General features: G+C 49.3%; 2 protein-coding genes across 2 annotated transcripts in view; both read left to right on the top strand.

The window, feature by feature from the left end:
* The first annotated feature begins 5,333 nt into the window (after positions 1–5,333).
* LOC135810592 (DDB1- and CUL4-associated factor 8-like) lies at positions 5,334–13,510 on the top strand. The gene is made up of 3 exons (XM_065324086.1): positions 5,334–6,572; positions 9,264–9,422; positions 11,645–13,510. The coding sequence occupies exons 1-3, from the start codon at positions 5,415–5,417 to the stop codon at positions 12,152–12,154; spliced, it is 1,827 nt and encodes a 608-aa protein (XP_065180158.1). The 5' UTR covers positions 5,334–5,414; the 3' UTR covers positions 12,155–13,510.
* Positions 13,511–18,252: 4,742 nt separating this feature from the next.
* The window catches only part of LOC135810583 (WD repeat-containing and planar cell polarity effector protein fritz homolog), a 41,489-nt gene continuing 36,348 nt past the window's right edge, over positions 18,253–23,393 (top strand). Inside the window, exons 1-4 of the mRNA XM_065324078.1 lie at positions 18,253–18,563; positions 21,280–21,366; positions 22,031–22,101; positions 23,163–23,222. Of these exons, the coding sequence (XP_065180150.1) occupies positions 18,503–18,563; positions 21,280–21,366; positions 22,031–22,101; positions 23,163–23,222 (279 nt within the window). The 5' untranslated portion in view covers positions 18,253–18,502. The remainder of the gene's footprint in view (positions 18,564–21,279; positions 21,367–22,030; positions 22,102–23,162; positions 23,223–23,393) is intronic.

The following is a 23,393-nucleotide window of genomic DNA, read 5'->3' as shown; positions in this document are numbered from 1 at the left end:
CCAGTGGCGCGTCATACTCCACTGGGTTGGACCTGTGTTGGCAGAGTGACGGGAACCCACTCGAGTCAAAGGACGTTCCACAGCCAAGCGTTTCAGAGTGAGGAGAGAGCAACACCAACCGGCTTAGAGACCGCGCTACAGCAGTTCTGGCAAATTGACAGCTGCGGCACGGAGGAGAGCTTCAGTGAGCCCGGCCCGCGCTCGCTGGAGGAAGAGACAGCCCTAGACATCGTCAAACACTCGCTGAAGAAGGTGGACGGTCGGTACCAGGTGTCTCTGCCGTGGAACAATCGTAAGAGAGAATTATGCAACAACTTGGGTGCGGCTACGAAACGTCTAGGCCACACCGAGCGCAAGCTCCTGAAAGACCCATTCGTTGCCCAGGCTTATGGCCAAGTCTTCCAGGCCTACCAGAGGAACGGCTATATCCGGGAGCTCGCGAAGGAAGAGCTAGGTCAAGAGGTATGCTGGTACTTATCCCACTTTCCCATCGTCCGACCGCAGAAGACGACAACCAAGGTGCGGATCGTCTTTGACGCTGCAGCATCCTGTCATGGCCTCAGCCTCAACGATGCCATCTACCCTGGTCCGAAGCTCCAACGTGAGTTGTTCGATGTGTTGACCAGGTTTCGGCAAAAGCCTATAGCAGTGGGCTGTGACGTGACCGAAATGTATTTGCAGGTGTCGGTTGCGCCAGCAGACAGGAAGTACCTCAGATTCGTGTGGCGGGACCTGGATCCGGCCAAGCCTTTACGGCACTTTGAGTTCAACCGCCTGGTCTTTGGCGTCAATGCTGCACCATTCATCGCCCAGTACGTTGCTCAGCAGACAGCCCGGGAACATTTGGCGTCGCATCCCCTGGCAGCAGAAGCTATCCTCGCGTCCACCTACATGGATGACACGATGGACAGCACCAAAGATGTCGAACAAGGTCAGATTCTTCATCGGGAGCTAATGGATCTGTGGGGTGAGGCCAAGATGACGCCGCGCAAGTGGGTGTCCAACTCGCCCGAGCTCCTGAAGGTAATTCCAGCCGAGGCTCGCGCTACCCAGCTGGACTTATCCCAAGGAGAGCTACCATCCGTGAAGACGCTAGGAGTGTCATGGGACGGTCAGGCAGACTGCTTCTTCTTCAGCGTTCAACCGCCAGACCTCACCAACCAACGCATCACCAAGCGATTCCTCCTAGCAAAAGTCGCGTCCGTATTCGACCCGTTGGGGTTTCTGGCACCGTTCGTGACCCAAGCCAAGATCCTCATGCAAGAGAGTTGGGTAGCTGGTATTGACTGGGATGAACCGGTTCCAGATGGCATCGACACCAGCGCTCGCCAGTGGTTCAATGACCTGGCGAAGCTCAGTTTAGTTCGAGTACCAAGATGTCTCATCCCGGACGTGGCCAGTGGAGTGACGCTGCATGTTTTCTGTGATGCGTCGAGTGTGGCGTATGGTGCCGTGGTCTACAGCTCCACCGTGCAGCGTGGCTCTGAGGGAAACGTTCGTCTCGCTGGAGCCAAGAGCAGAGTGGCGCCGACAAGAACACAAAGTATCCCCCGGCTGGAATTGCTGGCGGCTGTGCTTGGCCTTCAGCTGGCCCGGAAGTTCAGTCAGATCATGACCATTGCCATGTCAGAGGTGATTTTCTGGAGCGACAGTGCGACTGTGCTGCTCTGGATTCGCAGCTACAGCCGACGTTTCAAACCGTTTGTGGCGAATCGCATCAGCCACATCCAGACTGTTACGTCGCCCAGTCAATGGCGGTACGTTCCCTCCAGCGACAACCCAGCTGACTTGGCGTCACGGGGAGCTGGGGTAGAGCAACTGGTTGCAACTGAGCTGTGGTGGCAAGGACCGGCCTTCCTGCAGAAAGAAGAATCTGAATGGCCAGCCAAGATCGTGGGTGGCCAAGACCCAGCTGCCCGAGCGGAAGCTCGCAAGGCTGCACAGCCCGAGGTGATGTCATTTATGTCCGAGAAAGTACCCAGCTTGTGCTCTCGGCGCTTCTCAGACTGGACGCGCGTAGTCAGAGTACGGGCTTGGGCAATTCGCTTCATCACCAACTGCCGTGGAGGTGAGGAGTTGAGCGGAGAGCTAACCGGCGAGGAGATGGACGCTGCCAGCCTTTCCATCATCAAAGAGGCACAGCACGAGGCATTCGCGGAGGATCTGAAGCTAGTGAAGAATGGTCAACCACTTCCGCTGAAGTCACGTTTGGCGAGGTTATCGCCTCGACTGGACGACGACGGACTATTGCGCTGCGATGGTCGCACCAAGCTGGCTGACTGGTTGCCGTTTGATGTGCGCTTCCCGATTCTTCTCCCCCGGAAACATCCGACCACCCGGCTTATTGTCAAAGATTGCCATGAGCAACGTCATCATGGCGGGACGAATGAAACGTTGGCAGCTCTCTCTGATCACTATCTTGTCGAAGCAGCACGGGAGGAGATCCGTGACTGGGAGAAAGACTGCATGGTGTGTCGACGACTAAAAGCCCGTGCGGGAGAGCAAATCATGGCCCCGTTGCCAGCAAAGCGATTGTGTGAGCCACTGAGAGCCTTCAGCAGGGTAGCCGTTGACTACGGAGGGCCGTTCGAAACTATGCAGGGGAGAGGAAAGACTCGCCACAAACGCTATCTGTGCCTCTTCACGTGTTTGCTGACTCGTGCGGTCCATTTGGAGATGGCGTACGCATTGGATGCAAATTCTTTCCTGAACGCCTTTAACCGGATGGCCAACCGACGAGGTTGTCCAATGGAGGTTCTGTCGGACAATGGAGGCAACTTCGTGAATGCCGACCGCCAGCTACGTGAGCTTGTTGGCCAACTGAACAATACCACCGTCCGGAAAGCCATGGCCTGCAGACGCGTGAAATGGAGTTTCAACCCGCCATTAGCTCCTCATTTCGGGGGAGTTCACGAGGCAATGATTCGAGCCGCCAAACGAGCTCTACACGCCATCCTTGGAGACGCATCTGTGACGGACGAGGAGTTGGTCACCGCTCTCAGCGGAGCAGAGTCCCTCGTCAACTCCAGGCCCATCACCTACCAATCGGCTAGTCCGAAGGATCCAGGGCCGCTAACTCCGAACCATTTCCTTCATGGCATGGCCGAGGGCCAGCTGGTTATTGCAACAACGGACGAGAAGGGGTGTCAACTGCAGAGACGTTGGAGATATGTTCAAATGCTCATCGACCATTTCTGGCATCGCTGGCTGAAAGAGTTTGTCCCACGGTTGAATCAGCGGATGAAGTGGCGACACCAGCGACGCGATCTGGCCGTTGACGACGTTGTCCTGGTGATGGATTCAAGCTCCCCGCGTGGGCGTTGGCCGCTCGGCAGAGTCACGGAAGTTTTCCCTGGTCCGGACGGACATGTGCGTGTGGTGGCCATGCAAGTGGGCGGGAAGACTCTGAAGAGATCCATCACTCGAGTATGTCCACTGGAATGTTAGACGGCTCTCCCTACATGCCAGAATGGAGGTACTGCTCAGTGACGACCCCCATTAATGATTCATGCATTGTTTTTGTTTTTTTTTGTAGCTTCCTACCACTGAACTTGCCCTTTCGATTCACTTTTCTCTTAGCTTGGTACTGGTAGTTGTAAGGATAGGCATCATGCAACATCTGGGTGCATATTGCGAGGGGGAGGATGTTCAGACGGTAGTACGTAATATTTCTCTGGCATGGCATCACTAAGACTAGAAGTAATGGTTCCTTTTTTATTATTGATAGCTGGAGCAGTCCTTTCTCTGTCTTGTGCCAATACTGCAATAGTGATTCATGTATCAAGGCCTGAGCTACACTGTAGGCTGTAGTCTTCCCTGTCTCTCTTGTGGTTTTCTATTCATGAGGGCGATCTACAAAGTGGCGTCATAACTATTTCCAACTGGCCGTTCATGTATTACATGCATATACTTCTTAGCTGTGTGTTGTTGCTTGTTGCTGTGCATGGTCATACATTTGTATTGCATAGTATCATGGCTAGCTTTCGTGCCGTACAACAGCGCGTGTGCGGTGGCTACGCCTCTGCTGTTTTGCCAGCTGACAGTGCTGCATAAATTACTTCATCTTTGCCTTTTGTCTTCGGTTCTGTACCGACATGGAATGTTTTCGGTTTTAGTAGTTCCTTGGTTCGCGTTGTGTAGCTAGCTAGGCTGCTCTTTCAGGTGTAATTGTATTTGGAGTGAAAAGATAAGATAACGTGTTCCTTCGTGTGAACATATCCAAGAAGATTGACTTGCCATATTGAATAATTTTTTTAATAATTTTTTAAAAAGATCAAATATGGAGGACCGAACAGGTTCGTACTACACTGCACTATACACTAAGGCTGATAAGTATTAGTTTGATGCACCCGTAGGGTTCCCTGTAACAAGGCCATGCCTGTTGGGACTCCCCTAGTCAAATAATAAATACTACTACTACATGTACCAGGGGCGTAGCACCCGCTACGACTGGTACGACCATGGCCGTACCACTTTTCGAAAAGTGTGGTCCGTCCGGAACGTCCAAAACCGTAATAAAAAAATCAGGATCCATCGGTGCATATGCGCATCAGACTTTGACCTTTTTCTAGACTCGTACTCGTAGATCTGCCATGCATCTGTGCATGTCCATGCACGTCTCTTCTGCCCGTGAAATAATTCTATGACTTATAAACTGTGCCAGAAGTGTGCCAGAAGTTCCTAGAACGCAGGATTTTGTGTCTTTTTTACATTTTCCCGGGGGAGGTCCCCCCGACCCCCCTCCAAAATGACCATCGGCCGGAACGAACAACACAACTGTAGGCAGAAGCACTTATGACTAACACGATACACAAGCTTATCGAAGTTACTCACGCGGGGAATTGAAAAGCACCGGGAATATTCATTAGAGAAAACGCTAGGTAGTCGGTAGAGCTTCGGGAGTGGGTACTCAGAGCCAAAGTTGGGCGCCAATGTTGACAAAATATGGAGTGGGTATAACACTAACCCCAGTTACAGGAGATACCATAATAAATAATACTGGCACAACCAACAAGCCAACACAACACATGGCAATGCCGCATCGCGGCGCGCAGCTCAGGCGACTTGGCAAACTAACAGTCTGGTCATCATGGTCATAGTATACTACTTTCTGAATTCATGAAGCTCGAAGTGACTTTCGTCCTGAAGTCGTGAAGAAATAAAAAAGTGAAATCCAAGTATTTTCGCACCGTGCCACAATGACGTCACAGCCAAGGAGTCGTCAAAATGATGGGCCCTAGGCTATAGCTAGCTATAGCCCTGGCTAGCTGTCAGTCACCAGACATAATCATTGTCTGACTGAATTGAATTTTTTTTATTGTCCTCATGTTGCAGTCGCATGTTTTACTTTAGACTGCAGGAATTGGGTGCGTAGAATACCCTGAGGCTGAATTGCGATACGTCCTTGGCACAGGATGGACGCGAGCCCTGAAGAAAAATGCCAGGGAAGTGAAGGTGAACAGGGCAAGGTTTGTGACCAGAAAAGCAGGAACGTCGTCTCTTCAGAACTGAATGCAGACGACAAAGAAAAGGACAGCATGTCGCAGGAGGAAAGTGGTGCTACTCGAATGGTCCAGGATGAGCAAGCTGATTCTCCTGTTGCTGATGGTGCTGCCGGTGTTGCAGACGGTAGTCAATCTCCAGAGTGTGATGGTTCTCTTGTTGGAACAGAGAATTCAACTGCTGGATCTAGCGAGGAGTCTTCTGATCATGATTATGCCCAAATATCAGATTCGGAAACTGACGCGTCCATACTGGAACGTCTTTTTCCTGAATTCCCCAGCTGCGACGATGGGGATGAGGATGATGATGATGATGACAAAAACACCAGCGACGAGGACATCGGGGGTGGCGCAGCAGAGCCTGATATCCCTGGCTGCACGGAGGACACGCGATGTCCGGCGATGACGCGGTGGAGCACTGCGTACGACCTGCGACGCCGCCACCTGGGCCTCTGCAGCGCTTCGTCACTGCGGCGCAGAGCCATGAGCAGCTACGCGCTGGTGCGGCGACTGGACAAAGAGCGCGAGATAGCAGGTCACGAGGGCTGCGTAAACACCCTACACTACAGCGAAGACGGAGAGGTGCTGGCGTCGAGTGGCGACGACTTGAACGTGATGCTGTGGGACTGGCGACGAGGCAAGCGTACGCTGGCCTTTGCCAGCGGGCACAGCAGCAACGTCTTCCAGGCCAAGTTCATGCCCAGCTGCCTGAACTCGATGATGGTGTCGACGGCGCGCGATGGCCTAGTGCGACGGCACCTGCTAACCCCGTCGGGCGACGTGACATCCAAGACGGTTGCGGAGCACGACGACGCTGCTCACAAGCTGGCCCTGGAGCCGGGAAACCCGCACACGGTGCGCTCGTGCGGCGAGGACGGCAAGGTGTTCTCCATCGATTTGAGGACGGACGAATGCGAGCTGCTAGTGCAGAGTATGGAGTTGCGCAGCCCCCGGCACGCTCGTCTCTACTCGATCTTCACCAATCCAGTTCAGCCGTGGTACTTTGCCGTGTCTGGTTCTAGTCGAACCCTCAGCGTCTATGATCAACGGTACATCACCGACGATAGACCGGTATGTGTTCCGGTCTGATGATATGTGCCTGCAAGGTAGCTCAAGACCAATTAATTGGTTCGAAGATTGGTCTGTTTGTTTTTCTCTGTCTTCGGCACCTCTCTATAGATGTATGAAGCAAGAAATGGCCGTTTTGGTGCGGTATTTGGGTACCATTGGGTATCCAGTATGCCACTCTGAAAAATATCGGATTTTGTGATTTAGCGGAAATTTTAGGCGACTTCTCGGTTGGGTCTTCTTTGTTAGATAGCTTTGCGTATCCCAATATCATGCTCTTGTTCCTGTAGAGAGGCTGTACTAGTCACACACTCTCTCTCTCTCCCAACTACCCCCGCACACAACCTCGTTGCAGACCAGCCAACACACACGGCTCTGGGTTGTAATGAATAGTTACGATAAAGGCTTAGACTAAAGTTAGAGTAAAGAGCAAAAAACCGACAACCGGCAACACCTCGATCCAACCATCAAGAACCTCATTTCTCTCCCAACTGCAACTACTAGAACCACTTGTCACGCATGCAAGCTTAGCATTGTCACCATCATTGGCGCACGCTCGCGAGCGTGCACATGCGCACGGTAAACCGTATTTGGCGCGCAATAACGTCATGCTAGGAGGTAATGAACTAATGATCATTCATGACACCGACAAGCAGACAAGTAAACATGCATGAGAATGTCCACAATGCACACAGCGAGGAACAACAGCACACAGCACACTGAGATGTCACCTCGGGACAGTCATATTGATTATTACAAGGCATCCTGAACAAAGTAACACATCTCCACAACAGCCCCCCCCCCCCCCTCCCTCTGTAATCTTCCGTAGCCTTTCGCAGACGGTGAATTTCGCGTTAAAGGGGAAGTTAAGCCTGAAATCAAATTTCCACCAGCTGTAGTCTTCGGGGTGCTGAGTTGAATGGTCTTGGTCCGAGGAAGCTGAGACGCTCCCTTCCTCCTTCACTCCCAATCAAACTCGCCACTTCTACCGAAACTGGGTGACTGCGCCCTACTAGATGGGAATTTGTATGAAAAATGTCACTAAAAGCACCATTTCGTTCTTATTAAAGCACGGATGACCGCAATTAGCCCATATGTTGTAGTCTTTTGGACTCTGAGTCGACTGGTTTTGTCCGAGAAGGCTGCGATGCAGCGTTCGGCCCTTATTCCTCATCGAACATGGTTGAACAAGCGGTCACGTGCTCCTGCGTACACCAGTCACCTGGTCACCGTACCTGCAGGGTACAACTTACAGCCTGTTTGGGCGCGTTCCTGTCACTGAAGTTAGGGTTGGTTCACATATCGCCCGTACGCGCCGGGAGTCGCCGGCGGTGGGCCTCTTGGGCCTCTTGCGGTCGGCCTCTCCCGACGCATTGCGATGTGAACCAGTGCAGTCGTAACAAAATCATACGGTAAAAAGTCGCTAGGGATCACCGGCAAAGTTGGGCAATGCCCAACTCTTGCGATCTGCCCCGGCACCGATCCCGTACAATTTTGACCAAAAGTGGTTTGTGGACCATTCGCGCCGGAGATCGCCGGTGCCAGGACCCAGACTTTGTCAGAATTTCGAACCAAGACTCGTCCTAAATTTTCCTAAATTGAAGCTAAAGATTAGGTCTGTTCGCCATTCTTGTAGTCGCTTCAAGGTGGCAAATTAAATCAGCACCAACCCGTCCTTCTCGGATGATCTGCTTGACTGTTTTGCAACTTATGAGACAAATACAATTGAAACAAATAAAAATATGATGGATAGTTCTTGTGACTTCATCAACGTTTGCATGCATAATTTCGACACCAACACTTACTGGACCGCAATAAAATGTGTAGAAGTAGTTTCATGATCTCCAATAAAAGGTAGCATCGAGTGGCCATCACCGAAAGACCTTGAACTACTGAAGAAGCAAAGAATTCAAGCTTCAATTGTCAAAACTGTTGTAGCATTTGAGCGCATTCTGTACTACTGTAAAAGCCATATATTATAGCGAAGTGCTAAATCTAACGAGTTAACGAGGAGAAATCTGTCGTTAAAATAGAAATCGTTATACAGAAATCGATACATATATTGTCCTATTGAGCGTTGAGAATGAGCGAGAATCGTTAACTTTGGTACACGTAAACTAGTCAATCTTGGGAAATCGTTATATATGCGCCTCGTTAGAATAATGGCTTTTACTGTATTGTGTAGTAGATTTGGTACTCGAACCGTATGCGGGACGGATCGGGAGCTGGCTCACCGCTGGTGCTTCCCTTTGAGTTGAACTTTGGTGTGAAAGTTGTAGCGGAAGGGTGGCTCGAACTTAGAATGTACAGATCCCATTTGTGCTTGGCGAGGTTGTACCGTCAGACCTCGCATAACCGCACACATCCGTCTTCCACGAAAATATCCGGATAGGCGAGGGAACCGGATAATCGAACACACATACTGTATGTGTGCATGGCATATGCTGTAAATCGGTAACCAGCGATTTTCTTCCAGATGGCGAGGGATCCGGATAAAAGAGGACCGGATAAGCGAGATCTGACTGTAATGTGCTCTCTGCTTGCTTCGCCAACGTAGGAATGATTATCAATTCCTTGTTGATCTTTTAAAGGTGTGTGTGTGTGTGTGTGTGTGTGTGTGTGTGTGTGTGTGTGTGTGTGTGTGTGTGTGTGTGCGCGCGTGTACACGTGGGTACGCACCATATGTGTCTCTAGGTCCAGCTCTACACGGTGAAGAGCATGAAGGAGCACGCCACTGTAACGTGTGTAGTGTACAGCAATGACGGCAAGGAGCTGTTAGCGACATACAATGACGAGTCCATCTACATCTTCAACACGGAGCTGAGTCGGACTGTGCCTGTACACCGCTACACGGTACGCTTAACTTGGTCACTTTCTGTGCAGATACCGTCACCTATAATACCATATACACATGCACACACACGCGCACACAGACATACATACATACATACATACATACACACACACACACACACGCACACACACACACACACACATACGTACAGACATACATACACACATACGTTCAGACATACATACACACATACGCACACACACATACATTGACCTTGACCTTGACACACGTCGCCTTGATAGGTTACACGGTCCCCGTCAGGGGAGAGGGGTGGAAGAGGCTGAGGAGCAGCACTTCTGATGGCGCACTAGATGGCGCACGCGCACACACACACACACACACACACACACACACACACACATGTTCACGAAGTGGGCGAAACGAATATCCAGGCGAACCCGTTGCATATCGATGGTCCCCGGGGCCTGTAGTCGAGGTGGCGTGAATTGTTTTTGAATCGCTGGAGAAGCGGGGGGTTGCTTGGCACAGACACACATAGAGTGGAAGGATGAACAAACCATCAGATTGAACACAATAAAGCCTTTGTGAAATGTCAGTTCAGCTCATGCTCTTGGTCACAGTTCTAAAACTAATCTCTCCTCGCCGCCTCTTTACTAACAATCAGATTGACATGAACTTTATCTGAACACTCATCTGGAGTCCCAGGCTTCCTTTAGCTTCACCATAAAAGACAAGCGCCATAGAGGGCCTATGGCGCCAGCAATTCACTGTTTCCGTAAATACTTCGTGCACAAGTGGTTCTCCACCTGTTCTCCACCAGGTTTGAGTGCGTCGAGAACAGCACCGCGAATCGTCCGTGTGCGAATTGTCCGTATATTATGTGTTCAGTGGTCCCTTTGTAACCCCGCACTATTTGTGCTACGGAAATTCTGCCGGAGAAGGGATGTGCTGGATTAGCATATCTCATGTATAGGCACAGCGGGCATGAATGGGACATCTTGATCACGGACGATTATGCTGGCTTCTGGAGAGTGGCTATATCATGTGTACCGGTATTTTCCTGCTTGTGCTTTTGTTCACCACAGTGGTTGGGTTCTACAGTACAATATCATGCAAACTGTTGTACAGTGCTGGCCAAAGAAATCCAACCTCCTGAATAAAATAGCGTCGCCGGGCGCTACGCAGCCCTAGCATACACTGGCCCGTGCATTCTAACGCGGCGCTACTTTATTCATGAGGTTGGATTTCTTTGGCCAGCACTGTAGTTGACCAGAAACCGACTGATTGAATACTCTTCCTGTGCTACCATGACATTGTATATACCGTAAAGTCTTGTATAAAAGCCGGGATTGTTCCTATGACTTTCTTGGTGACATTTTGCAGGCTTCTATATGAGACAGGCTTCAATACAAGACAGGTATTTCTATGTATGTCAACACTAAAACCAGGCTTATGTGTGATTTGATGGGCCCAAAATTGCGGCTTCTATTCGAGGGCGGCTTCTATTCAAGTGCGGCTTTTATACAAGACTACGGTATACCCGTAGTGTTGCATATTAAAGCCGGGATTGTTCCTGTAGAGGCCGATGTCAAGGCTAGGTTTCTACTCACATCAGGCTTCTATTCAAACCAGGTATTTCTATGTGTGTCAACATTAAAACCAGGCTTATGTGCCGACAATAGACACCCTTAGCAAACAACGTTATGTTGTAACGGTATTACCGTAAGGGGGAAAATACCGTGATTTAGGCTCGACCTTTAGCAAGATGCACGCTATTTTTAGAACGCTGTTGCCACGAGAATAGCTTTTACTTCGCGCGGTACAACCATTTATGTCACCATATACGCGATACAAGGTGAAATGCGTACGGACTATGCAATATTTGGCCAAAAAACGTACCGTTGGTCACAACGATAAATCAGCCCCCATAACGTTTTTACGCTGCAGCTTCAACGCTATTTGGGTGATCAAGGTACGAGCACTGTAAAACAAATAGCGTTACCGTTGTTTGCTAAGGGTGTCTAGTGTATCTTGAAAGTCAGGCTTGTATTCAAAACAGTCTTCTATACGAGACAGGCTTTAATACAAGACACTGCGGTACACGCATTGTACTTCCTCTGGCAGCTTAACCCACTTGGCTCATTGTGAATGATGTTCCAGTACTGTACTATGGGTAGGTGTTTATCAAACATGTGCTCACTTGTAGGATGTACATCTAGCGTGTTGCATACTGTCGATATTTTATTGTTGATGCATGCAGGGTCATCGCAATAACGACACCATTAAGGGTGTCAACTTCTTTGGCCCGAATTCCGAGTACGTTGTGAGCGGCTCGGACTGCGGGCACGTGTTCATCTGGGAGAAATCCACCGAGAAAGTCGTGCAGCTGCTGAAAGCTGACGAGGTGGGTGCGGTGAACTGCCTGGAGCCCAATCCTCAGTGTATGGCGCTGGCCACCAGCGGTTTGGAGCACACGGTCAAGGTCTGGACGCCGCACGCCAGGCGGCCGACGGACATGAGCGGGCTCGAGGCCGTGACGTCGCGCAACGCCACCACCCTGCAGCACTCCAGCGCCTGGCTGGTGAACGTGCTGATGGAGCACCGCATTCGCAGCCTGATGAGGCATCGGCGCATGTACGGGAACCGTGCCGCTGCTGCTGGCGGCGTCGGAGATGCTGCTGCTGCTGCTGCTGCCGATATGCTCGCCAGAGGCGATGAGGACGACAGCGACGACGAGAATGGCCCGGGCATCAACTGTGTTCAAGCCTAGCGACGTCCGTGCCGGTCTCGCCTCGTTGTATAGCTACAGCTGCGACCGTTTTCTGCTGACCATGTTCTGCTGACCGCTCTGTGTCGGCTGCCAGAGGTACTCACTGACACGTTTCACCGCATCCACAACCACCTCACCTGACCTGGCCTTTCGTGCCATTGCCCGTCGTGTCATTGCCCGTCATGTCTCTACTGTCTGCATCGCTGGGGCTATCTGTCGTGTTGCTCCTGCTGCTGCTTCTTGTTGTGCTCGCTGCTGGCCTCTAGTAGTCCTGCAGGTGTCTCCAGGAATATCACGTATGTAAACTGACTCTGTGGTCTTTGCTGTCGCTGCTGTGGCAGTTGCTGCTGGTATTGTTGTAGAGAATAGGATAGTTGACATCATGGCCAAACCATCGCTTGTCGATCCAAATTGCCAGCCTGACAACGTAGTCCACGAGTTTAGTACTAGTTTGTGTGAACGAACAGCTATGACACTCGCAGCTTGTTGTGCTGTTTTTAGTAGTGTTCTTTTTTATATCCTTTTTTTTAGCCACGTTGTACATTGTACATGTACCGTGCCACACATATGGCCCATACGGTGCCCTTCATTCAGATCAAGAGCGTTTTATCATTTGAAGTTTTATGCACACTGGCAAATATCAGCTTTTCTCACACTTTTGTTCCTGGCACGAACACATTAGCGGCAAACTAGAGGTAATAGCTTTCTCTAGCGCTTATCTTTTTGTCTTACTTATGTCTGGGTCCCCCACTACCAGCACACCAGCTACCTGACGATCTCCCGTGGAGTGAAGCTCGGGGTTTTTACTACACGTGTTGTGTGTCCTTATGGTGTGTATTTTCTTACATTGTTTCGAATTTTAACAATGTATGTCCACGTCAGCAGCTTCTCTTTACTCTTTTTTTATGTGTCTGCCCTGCGTACGTGCGTGTCCGATGTCGTTTCACCGTGTGCATGTGTGTGTGTGTGTGTGTGCGTGTGTGTGTGTGTGTGTGTGTGTGCACTGTGTGGAGTCTGTTTCCTGCTATACCCGGTTTACTCTGCTGCTTGAGTCATCTATAACTAACTGTCACCATACTTACTCTCTCGTTGTCTGCTTTCCTGTATTTTCGTGGGTTCTGTTTCTGTGTGCTTGTATGTATGTGTCAAATCCTATTCTCTCTTTTACTCCCGCTGCTGTGTTCTTTTGCTCCGCTGCCCTGGCTACCGCTGCCTTTGAACATACTTTCGATATCTGGATTTTTTTACTCTTTTTCCTGTTGTATTCCATTGCCTGTTGTATTGCTGTGACCATTGTTATTGTGCACACGCTCATAATCATGGTATCATACCGTATATGGCCGTAGCCAATCGAAAGATGTGAGGGTGATTAACTGATGTGTGGCCAGCCATGGCAAGCTAACCAAAGAGAGTGTGCCCATCCAATGGCACAGGTTTCACATACACGGACCCCCAGTCTGCCCAGCCAATGACCTAGGCTGTACATGCATCGTGGTCTAAAACAAGTTCACTCTGAGAGTACTAAGGTTTCCTATGAAGAATGATTGTGTTGTGGTCCTTTTTCAAGCGAAGCTCGCCAACACGATGCATCCAGAGCACATAAACTGAGCACGCAACTCTTGCACATGAGTTCAGGACAATGGAGTTTGTCGTTTACGTCGCCTTTGGTATCAAAACATGAGAAAGCATCATATCACAGGTCGTATTCAGGCAGTACGACACCGGGCCGCGGGAGGGCACAAGCAAGAGTGTTCATTTATTCTATTTTTACATAATGAACACAACCCTACCAAGGGTTAGGAAGAATTCGACAGGAAAAAGCGGCTACATAGATGGTAGGGGCCACCAGGAGCCACGGAGCCTGTGCTAGTGGGGCGCGCCTAGCTCTGCCGACAGACCGCCTCGGCTTCATTGCCACCCCACGCACCGAAGAAAGAGAGAAAGGGGGGAAAGGAGGAAACAACGGAGAGAAATAGAAAGAAAAGAAATGCAAAATAAAAGGATAACAAGAATATGTGAGTATATTCCTAAAGGAGGGACTGGCAAGAGGCAAAGATACATGATGAGACTACTGTTATGCTGTCTGATGAAGTGTTCTGACACGAAACTCGGAGTAACAGCGGAATGAGACTTGTTTGATTCATTGCTGTGTAATATTTGAAGAGACTACTGTGTGGAGACACAGCCGCATAGAAGATATACGGCCTGAGCTAAGGGAAAGCGAAGACACAAGGTGGAAAAGGAGCAGGAGAACACCGTGTCAGGTTAAATAACAGATGAGTAAAATAAACTCACGTGAAATGGTACTTGTGTTATAAAGCTTTAATCAAAAAGGTGTGTGTGTGTGTGTGTGTGCTCCAGTTTTCTCTGGCCAAAACCTTTCAGTAAATTCAGGACAGGTGTGTGCGTGTGTGTGTGCGTGCGCGCGTGTGTGTGTGCCCAAAACCACTGCGAGCTGCATAGATGGTGATTCACTGAATCTCTGAAGGTCTTTCCAGCTCGGGGGCAGCTGCAGGAGAAGGGCAGGGAGGGAGATTATTATTATTATTATTTACTTTTATATTAGGTACATGGGTCAATGGCGCAGTACGGGAAAGATGGGCAGGCAATTTCGCCCACTGTGCTTGGTTCGGCCCACGGAGGAATTTTCTGTGGACGCCAACTTTTCAGCAGATCCTCAGAAATACGGTTCAAGGCATGTACTACAAGTCTGTAGGTGCGTGAACTACACGGTGCTGGCCAGAGGAATCCAACCTTATGAATAAAGTAGCGCCGCATTCGAGTGCACAGACCAGTGTTTGTAGTGCTAGGGCTGCGTTATTTTATTCATTTCGAAAGCGAGAGGTTGGTGCCCACCGCACGCTTTGTATGGCATGCGTCATGTATCCTGAAAAAGGACATCAACAAGAATCTCTGCTGTTTCGTGTTGACCTGACCGGCTGCAGAGTCGTACACCGTCTTGACCTTGAACCCTGTAGTTGCAGATCGCTGCTCGGATGAAAGAAATTCCTAAAAAAAGGATGCAAGCGACGAACTCCGGCGTCTCCCCAAACTGTTGTGGAGCTCAGTGCGCGCCCCTGGTTTACAGCGGTGTATGCACTCTCGCTACAGTTCAGCGCTGTGGCTTCAAGCCAGAGCAGTGTCACCCAGGGACTGTGTTATGCCTGTTCCCCAGAGTTTTCTCCAGGGGTGACCTAACAAGTTAGTTTGGTGACTCGTGCCGTAGTAAGTTAGCACCACGCTGGCTGGGCTCAGGATGCATATGTTGATTCGGCAAATCTTGCTACTCAGACCAGAGCAGTACTTAGTTCTAGTGTCCGCTTGCCAGCTCATTGATCACGCATCTGCTCGATCCTCTCTGCAATAAGTACTTGCTGGGAGTCCCGCAGGGCTTTTATTAGGGATTTCAGTCACGTGATCTGCGGGGGCAAAAGTACCTTGACACGCATGCATGCTTTTTGAATGCCAGGCATGGCACAGCTCAGCGCGGGGTCTTCGGCGTAGATTTTAGGTAGGGAAAGTGAGTTTATCGCTATTTTTATTGGCGCACCGTTGAAGAGTAGGTTTCAAGCTTTCGTTTGGTGCCTCACACGGCGAATTCGTGCCGATATTACGCATCTCGATAGATTCTTGTAGATTTCAAAGTCGCTTTTGAGCTGTTTGCCTTGGTTCCACGCTCAAGCGGCAGTCAGAATCAGATTTTACGGCATCGATTTAGTCTAGGTAGGTTCCTTCAGACGGCATGAAGGGTCGCGCTCGGTCGCGGAAATTGTTTTGAAGTTGAACGCCATGACACAGTATGGAGGTGGAGAAGAAAGACGATTAACTTCCGTCGTCCTCTGTGTTCATGGTGTTGTCCCAGGCAGTTGAGGAATGGCCTAGTAGTAGTTGAACTCTCGTTGAGGGCGAGAAGCAAAAATGATACCAAGTAGAGTTAGCATAATTTGATTTTGCTAGTTGCAGTCGTGGATGGAAAGGATTTCGAGACGATGTGAAAATTGCCAGGAACAAAATCGGGCGTATCAGAGAGTGGAGAAAAAATTTGCTGAAGAACAAGGCAAGTGACGACCTCAGTGAATTACTAAGTCATCCTTTTGAACTGCCTCTCAATCAAATTGTAAAGCAGATAACCACACACTGAACGAAAAATCGTATATTGTGTCTGATTCTTGTCCAAGAAAGAAACATTGAACTGCAAGGAAAATTGTAGGCTGTAGGGATTGCAAATTGCATGAATTGTATAAGTTTGGAAAATTATATCAGTGTTATCAAATTTCCACACCTGAGCAGTCGTACGTGCTGAGGTGTGGACATTTGCAACAGTTCATGTCCATGCTGGACCAGCCGTTGATGTCAGTGCTGAAGCAACAGTTGATGTTGATGCCGGCGCAGCAAATGATGGCGCTTTGGAGCCCGCACCCGGCATAGCAGGTCTTGACCCTGTGTGTGGCACCAGACTTGATCTTCCATGTGTCATACAGGTGCGTGGTTGTTCCAGGCTGGTTTTTTACTGAACTTATCTCTTATAAATACTCACCGCTGGCTGGCTTCTGTGTACAATACTCAATAGCATCTAGTATGGTCGTTGTGCGGCTAATGTGCGTCTCTGACTCGTTGCAGCCGAAAACGGGCACTGTGTGACATCAGAGCTTGCTGTCTGCTCCTCTAGTTTCCCACATGCATACTATATAACTTAAATGTTGTGTTTGCCGTATTTCTGTCATATTCCACCTATTACCATGTTGAATTATGCGTGAAATATACTGTTGCTAGGGCCGTTGCTAAGGACGCCATTGTTGCGGTCATTTGGAATTTTGAAAAAAAACTTTTATCTTCCGTTCCGTCATAGCCAGGGCCATCCTTGATCCAAGTTTGGCCACGATCGGATGAAGTTTATTTGTTGCTATGGTGTTGCTAGGGAGTATGGGAATTCCATTTTGTGCCATCCTGCAGATCCAATTTGTATGTGTGTTCATCAAGGTTGGTGCGCTATGTTTGAATGCTCATAACTTTGGAAATACTGCTTGGATTCCGTTCAAATTTTCTGTAGACAGTCCTTACACATAGATGCGTCAGAAAAACTTGTTAGTTGGAGCAAAGCGCTGCTCAGAAAAAACCGCCTGAAATCCCTACTTTTATCAGCTTCGCTTTGGTGGCTGTGCGTCCGTGGAGGTTTCGCCACATGCACATGGCTTCGTAAGCCAACCTGTCCAGATCAGAACCTTGGCATTTGTGCGTCACTTCCTCTATGTCGCTGCTTGCCAGCTTCAGACCTTTGAGAGCCAAGATTGACCACTTGCTACCAAGGCGCTCCTCAAACGCTATTCGCCGCATCACCTGATCAAGAGGATCGCCATTCAACTGTGCTGCCGCTCGCTTGCGACGCAACACATCAGCCTTGTCCGAGTAGTCTCGGACAATTGCTATCAGCGACTGCTTGCTGGCACTGTCAGGAAGATAAGACACTAATTCCTCTAACAATTTCACATTGTCATCACGGATTAGGGCTTGATGTTCCAGGAATTTTAGGAATTTAGCAGCTCCGCCAGTTTGCTTTTCCATCTCCTCCATCCACGCTGCTTGTTCGTCCGGTTCAGCGACGAACGCAAGCAGCTTCCTCCACTTAGCGACATCATCCTCCGCCACGTGTTGAGCTACTTTCCGAAACAGCGCGTCTAGCTCCATGACCATGGAATACTCACACAGTCACAGCATCGATGCCTCGAATGAAACAACACAAAGCCGCACTGCACTACACGCTCAGTTCCTGTCATTCAAACCTGCAGCATCGCGCCACACAAGACAGTAGTAGTATACAGTCTAGCGCAAGGTTCTTGCGCAAAGGATGCTGCCGGATTTTCTCGTGCGTGCTGATGGCTTTATCATAGTTTTATGCGATATGGACACAACTATAAAACGTACAATGACCTAGTCGACCTCACACTTGTTGGACTTTGTTTTTCATGGTTTTATTTGGGTAACTCCCGAGGAAGTCAGAGCCTAGCGCCTTTGGCTTTGTAGCCTAGCCGGGCCTAGGGAGGGGAAGTACACTCGTGCGTAGATTCTATGACAGAAATTTAAAAAAAAATATTCATAGAATGAAAAAGGCAAGGATAATCACTGTCGACATGTCGTATCTACTTAGTACTTTGCATAAAATATATTTTATCTGACATACTTCCAAACAACTCCATTGCCATACCGACTAGTCGACTGTATCACTGGATGAGGTGTTTGCCAATACTACCAACACCTCGTGGACATAGCGAGCGATCATCTAGCGATCGCTTGCTCCCCAGAGCTGAAAGCACATCGGGCTAAATTTCATTGAATGGCGACGTGGTGGCGATGAGTAGTTTCCTGACCAGCCTGTACTTCTGGACCCTTCGTCCGCTGTGTGGGGATTCAGGTACGTGATACAAACACATGCAGACAATGCGGAGGCTTAGCAAAGCGAATTTCGCGTTCGAGTTCGCACTCCCAATAGCAATAGCAATGAAAGTCGAACTCAATGACGAAATTCGCGTTGTGTTATAATGGATTAGCAAACGGCTTGACGTTGGCATGCCGTATGTACAGACAGTCCAACGTAAAACAGTGTATAATTGTGTTGAGAAACACAACCAGTTCACAGTCAGTACAGTAGTACCGTAAAATCCCGCTGCCAGAGCCCCGTCTCTCCCATCCGCCCCTCCCTGACTTCTTGTCAGGAACGTGATTGATTGTATCCTCGTATGACTCTGTCGCAGTCTGTGATGCCGTACTGTACTGCAGACGCGTGCTCAACCCCGTTGGAAATGTACGCAACAGTGCCCACCCTCTTGACCAGGGATCGCACAAACCTTGCGTTTTGTCGGGTCTGTACGACTCCTGGCTCTTGACCTTTGGTCGGTGTACGAGATGCACGAACAGTTTTCGTAGGATGAGTACTTTTTCATGTAGCACTGAATGCGGCAAGTAGGACTCGCCCATCCGCCCCTGCCCACCTGAAGCGTCGAGGAGGTAGGGGCGCTCTGGCGGGATTTTACGGTAATGTTAAAACTGCTGACACGGGTTTTTCGATTAGCGTTCCGACTGCTCTTCCGAACGATAAGTGTGAATGTTCGCATTCTAGTTCATGAACCGAGAAGTGTCCGTGACCGCGAATGCAAAATTTGCGATGCTAAACCTCCGCAATACAAACACATACAGTACCATCGGGTGCTAAAGAACTGGGTGGGGGGGGGGGGGGGGTGGGGGTCAGCCTCGTAGCCTAGGCCGTTCTTATTTTCATGTACTACAGTCTATGCACAGTTGAGTCACCGTGTATACATTGGTATGCTGTGCTTGGTGAAATTCTAGCCTGGTCGTTCTTCGGCACGCGATAGCAGTGTAACGCTCGGTAGTTGCTACAGATGGAGACAGGCAGCTACAGTAGCCTGCATGCCGTAGACAGTGTACTGATCTACACTACAAGACAACAGTGACACTGGTGACACTGGGCACTAAACAACGGCCTGCCAATGAATATCCAGGCTAGAAACTAGTAGAAAGTGAACATAATTTAAGAAGGTGCAAACGAATACGAGTCGGAACATGAGACTTGCGGCCTCCAAGAGGGGTTGCGGCTTGAACCCCTCTTGGGGTTGCAGTTTGTACTGCGGTGTGCCTCTGACCCTGGGGATATGTCACATGAATAACTCACAATGAAAGAGAGAGGGGTCCGATTGGGAATGCGTTGTAACTCAAAGTTCCATGCCCAAGCAGTGGCATCAGACAAGTGAGTCTTGGGAATAGTCAATATAATGCAATAACTACTACAGACCAACAAGGCCAGCAGTCAAGGCTTGTTTGTCACTACTTAAAGTTACACGCTGTCGCAATCATCAGGCAACGTCTGTATTACGCTCTGCCTCTGCGGTGTTGAGCACTGTCAGCACACTGGGTGCTACTCATACGTGGGCTTCAAGCAGTTAGCCAAACCATTCTTGGTAACTCCGAATGATGCCCTGCTCTGGTTGCTGGCCAGGCGCGTGCTCGGCGATGGGCACGGGGGGCACGTGCACCCCCAACAATTTTCAATCTGGGTAATTGCAATTGTAATGTATGCAAAAGTGAAACAAAGTATGCACACGAAAGACAACACTATTTTTTCGATGCGTGACTCTTCATCGCCTTCTTCTTTCACCAGTGCAGTCAGTCTCTTCAAGAACAATTTCTTCCCCAGGCCATCGGCATATTTCTGGTGCTTTCCTGGAAGATAATTTCAAATGGTTGAGGAACTTGAGAATACGTCGAAGGAGCATTTTTCGGCTGAGGTGCACAGCTATCAGAATGATTGTCCTCGATGGCAATGCAATATCTTTAACAGCGTCCTCACGTCTTCCTGTCGCGATGTCCATGGGTTCTTGGAAAAAAGAGTTTGTTTTTGAGAAAGTACGACTTCATATACGTCCGAAGTGTCTTCAAAAAAAGCTTCGAAAAGTCGAGGCTACAGCCTTGAGTTAGGGGCGGTTCAGGGTATAGTTTCCAGAAATCGCAAAGAACCCAAATTTACCTCGGATGACAAGCTGCGCATGACGTAATGTAGGAATTTCGCCGGGCGCTGGGTCTATGCCCGTTGCACACTCTTGGGGGTTATGAACTCTTGCCGTGACCTTGATGTTCGTAACACGAAATCACATACACTTTGATGGGGAAGGCCATAGATATGGCATGTGACGGCACTATTTCCGCAACAAGTGACACAAGAGTAGTAAGATTTCCACTGAAACTCGCCAAAAGGGTGCCCGGTAGACCGAAGTGCCCGCAACTTCGGGGTCCGGATAACCGAGGTACGCATGTACAGCAAAACTCCCCAGATCCGGGCAGGTTGGGACCGAGCTCTGCCCGTAGTTGGGAATTGCCCGTAACTCAGAGCTTACATACTTACTGCACGCCAGAAAATATTTTAATACTAATCAATGTGACTGTTTTGGGGCTGTTTTTCGTTGAGAAGCCATTTTGTGACTCTAGATGGGTCAGAAAGGTGGGCGGACGTGCCCGGATTAGGGACGTCCGGATCTGGGGAGTTTTGCTGTACTCCGCTTCACCCTTTGGACTGCTCACCGCGGTGCGTCTTACTCGTGTCTGAATTGCTTCTCCAGGTCAGCTGCTGAGTGTGCACTCCTATCATGACAAGGGCACGGAAACGGACGACTTGTCGGTGGAGCTGCGGCGCCAGTGGGCAGAAGGTAATGTGACAGTATAATTATATGACTGGTGACTGGGGTCATTCTTTGATCACGTGATGTATCAGTCGATCGTGTGACGAGTCAGTTGGTCACGTGACAAGTCAGTTGATCACGTGACCTATCAGTTGATCACATGCCATATAAGTTGATTGCATGACGTATCAGTTGATTGCGTGACGTACCAGTTGATTGCATGACGTATCAGTTGATTGCATGACGTATCAGTTGATTGCATGACGTATCAGTTGATCACCATCGACGTATCAGTTGATCACAATTGTCCTGACGTATAAGTTGATCACACTACTTGTCAGTCACATGCATCTTGGTTGCTCTATTTGCCGGGTATCCAGGAGGGGGGGGGGGGGTAGAGTCAAGTACGTCAAGGTAACGCCATGCCAGGTGCTGTGCACACCTATAGACCTGCGAGCACTGCGATTGCTCACTGGTGCAGGGCACAATGCTGACCCACTCTATCCGATTTTACTCAGTAGCACTGTACATGTATGTGTGTGTGTGTGTGTGTGTGTGTGTGTGTGTGTGTGTGTGTGTGTGTGTGTGTGTGTGTGTGTGTGTGTGTGTGTGTGTGTGTGTGTCATTGTGTGTGTATGTCTGCATGGTTTCTATGCTTTCCATATGCGTGCATACACTTAACCTTTGCCAGGTCGCGGAATAACATGGACACCAAGAAACAAGAGACCGGACAAGCTGCGTGACGCCATACGGGACAGCGAGGTATGTGTACTGCCTGCAAAGAAAGAAATGCGCACACGCCGTCATGTAGGAATCGTCATTGATGCCGACAAGAACCAAATCCAAACCTGCATGAAGGAAAATCGGAAAGCCACTTGGTACCGCACCAGCTGCCTTTGCATTGACATAAACGGACACGACACCGTTGAGACGATTGGTGAGGTCGGTTGCCGCGGCGACGTATCGGGTATCGGTAGTGCCGGTGGCTACTGGTGACATGGTTTCGGACTCGTCCACCGCACTTCCCAATTGTCTTGATGTTTAGTCTGGTGAATATGAGTCATCCATTGGTAGTCATGTGTCTGAGCATTAGGCCCAGACAGATTCTGCTCCGCTCGCCTCGATATTTTTCTGGCACTAGAAACCCGATATTTTGCTCCGGAAAAACGTGCATTTTATCCACTTCCTGTACAGCGTTTCATAAAAACGCAGGGTTGGTTTCTCAACACGGGTTTTCACACACGTGTCCCTGGGTTATTCCAAAATCATGTCGATCCACAGGGAATCCTTGTGATATTTCGGTGACATGATTTCGTCCTGGGCAGTGTATCATGCTGAACGGGTAAGAAACAAGGAAATCCAAGTACAGTATCAGGCATTGATTTTACCCATTATCTCGAATTTTGCTCTGATTTTGCCGGTAATTTCCGCTTTTTCTATTCTTCGATATTTTGCCGAAAGAATTGCCGGCAGGATCTGTCTGGGCCTACTGAGCATCATTAATGTCATTCTGTGGATCCAGACGATGATAATTGTGTGCGTGTGTTTTTTTGTCACCTGTATGTAGTACTACTGTACATTATCAAGGCTTTAGAAGCAATTTCTTTTTGCCCGTATTCCACCTGATGAGAAGGCTATGCAAGTACTAGTGGAAGAGGTTTGAGGATGTTGATTGGGTGGAGCCTGATGCTTATTTTCTTTTCTGGAGTTCTAAAACAGCAAAAAACGCCAGATTTAGAGAGAGCGCTGACCCTACTTGTATTTTCACTCGGCCGGATCTTATCAAAAACAGTCGTGCAATTTGTGTAACGTTGTATGCTCAGGAACTGCTGGCAAGCCATCGTGTTATTCACGTGTACTGGAGAAGTCCAACAGTGTGTCAGGTGAGATCATCAATTTTAGCCGATTGGTGTAGATAAGCTCTACTTCTGTGTAGCGTGAAGGCACTCACACCTACATACACACATGCGCAGATGCACATGTGCACACACGATCACATGCACACACGCACATTTTATCACATACGTGCACGTACATGCAAACACACACACACA

The sequence above is a fragment of the Sycon ciliatum genome, chromosome 1 (genome assembly GCF_964019385.1).
Source record: "Sycon ciliatum chromosome 1, ocSycCili1.1, whole genome shotgun sequence".
NCBI classification, from domain to species: Eukaryota; Metazoa; Porifera; class Calcarea; order Leucosolenida; family Sycettidae; genus Sycon; species Sycon ciliatum.
Note: the sequence above shows the minus strand (reverse complement) of the source record. Positions and strands in the feature narration are given on the sequence as shown.

What these genes read in the sequence shown, in the direction of transcription:
- LOC135810592 (XM_065324086.1), top strand. Translation starts at nt 5,415, where the DNA reads ATGGACGCGAGCCCTGAAGAAAAATGCCAGGGAAGTGAAGGTGAACAG. An exon ending in ACATCACCGACGATAGACCG is followed by an intron (nt 6,573 to 9,263) that starts GTATGTGTTCCG and finishes ATGTGTCTCTAG; the next exon opens with GTCCAGCTCTACACGGTGAA. An exon ending in TGCCTGTACACCGCTACACG is followed by an intron (nt 9,423 to 11,644) that starts GTACGCTTAACT and finishes TGATGCATGCAG; the next exon opens with GGTCATCGCAATAACGACAC.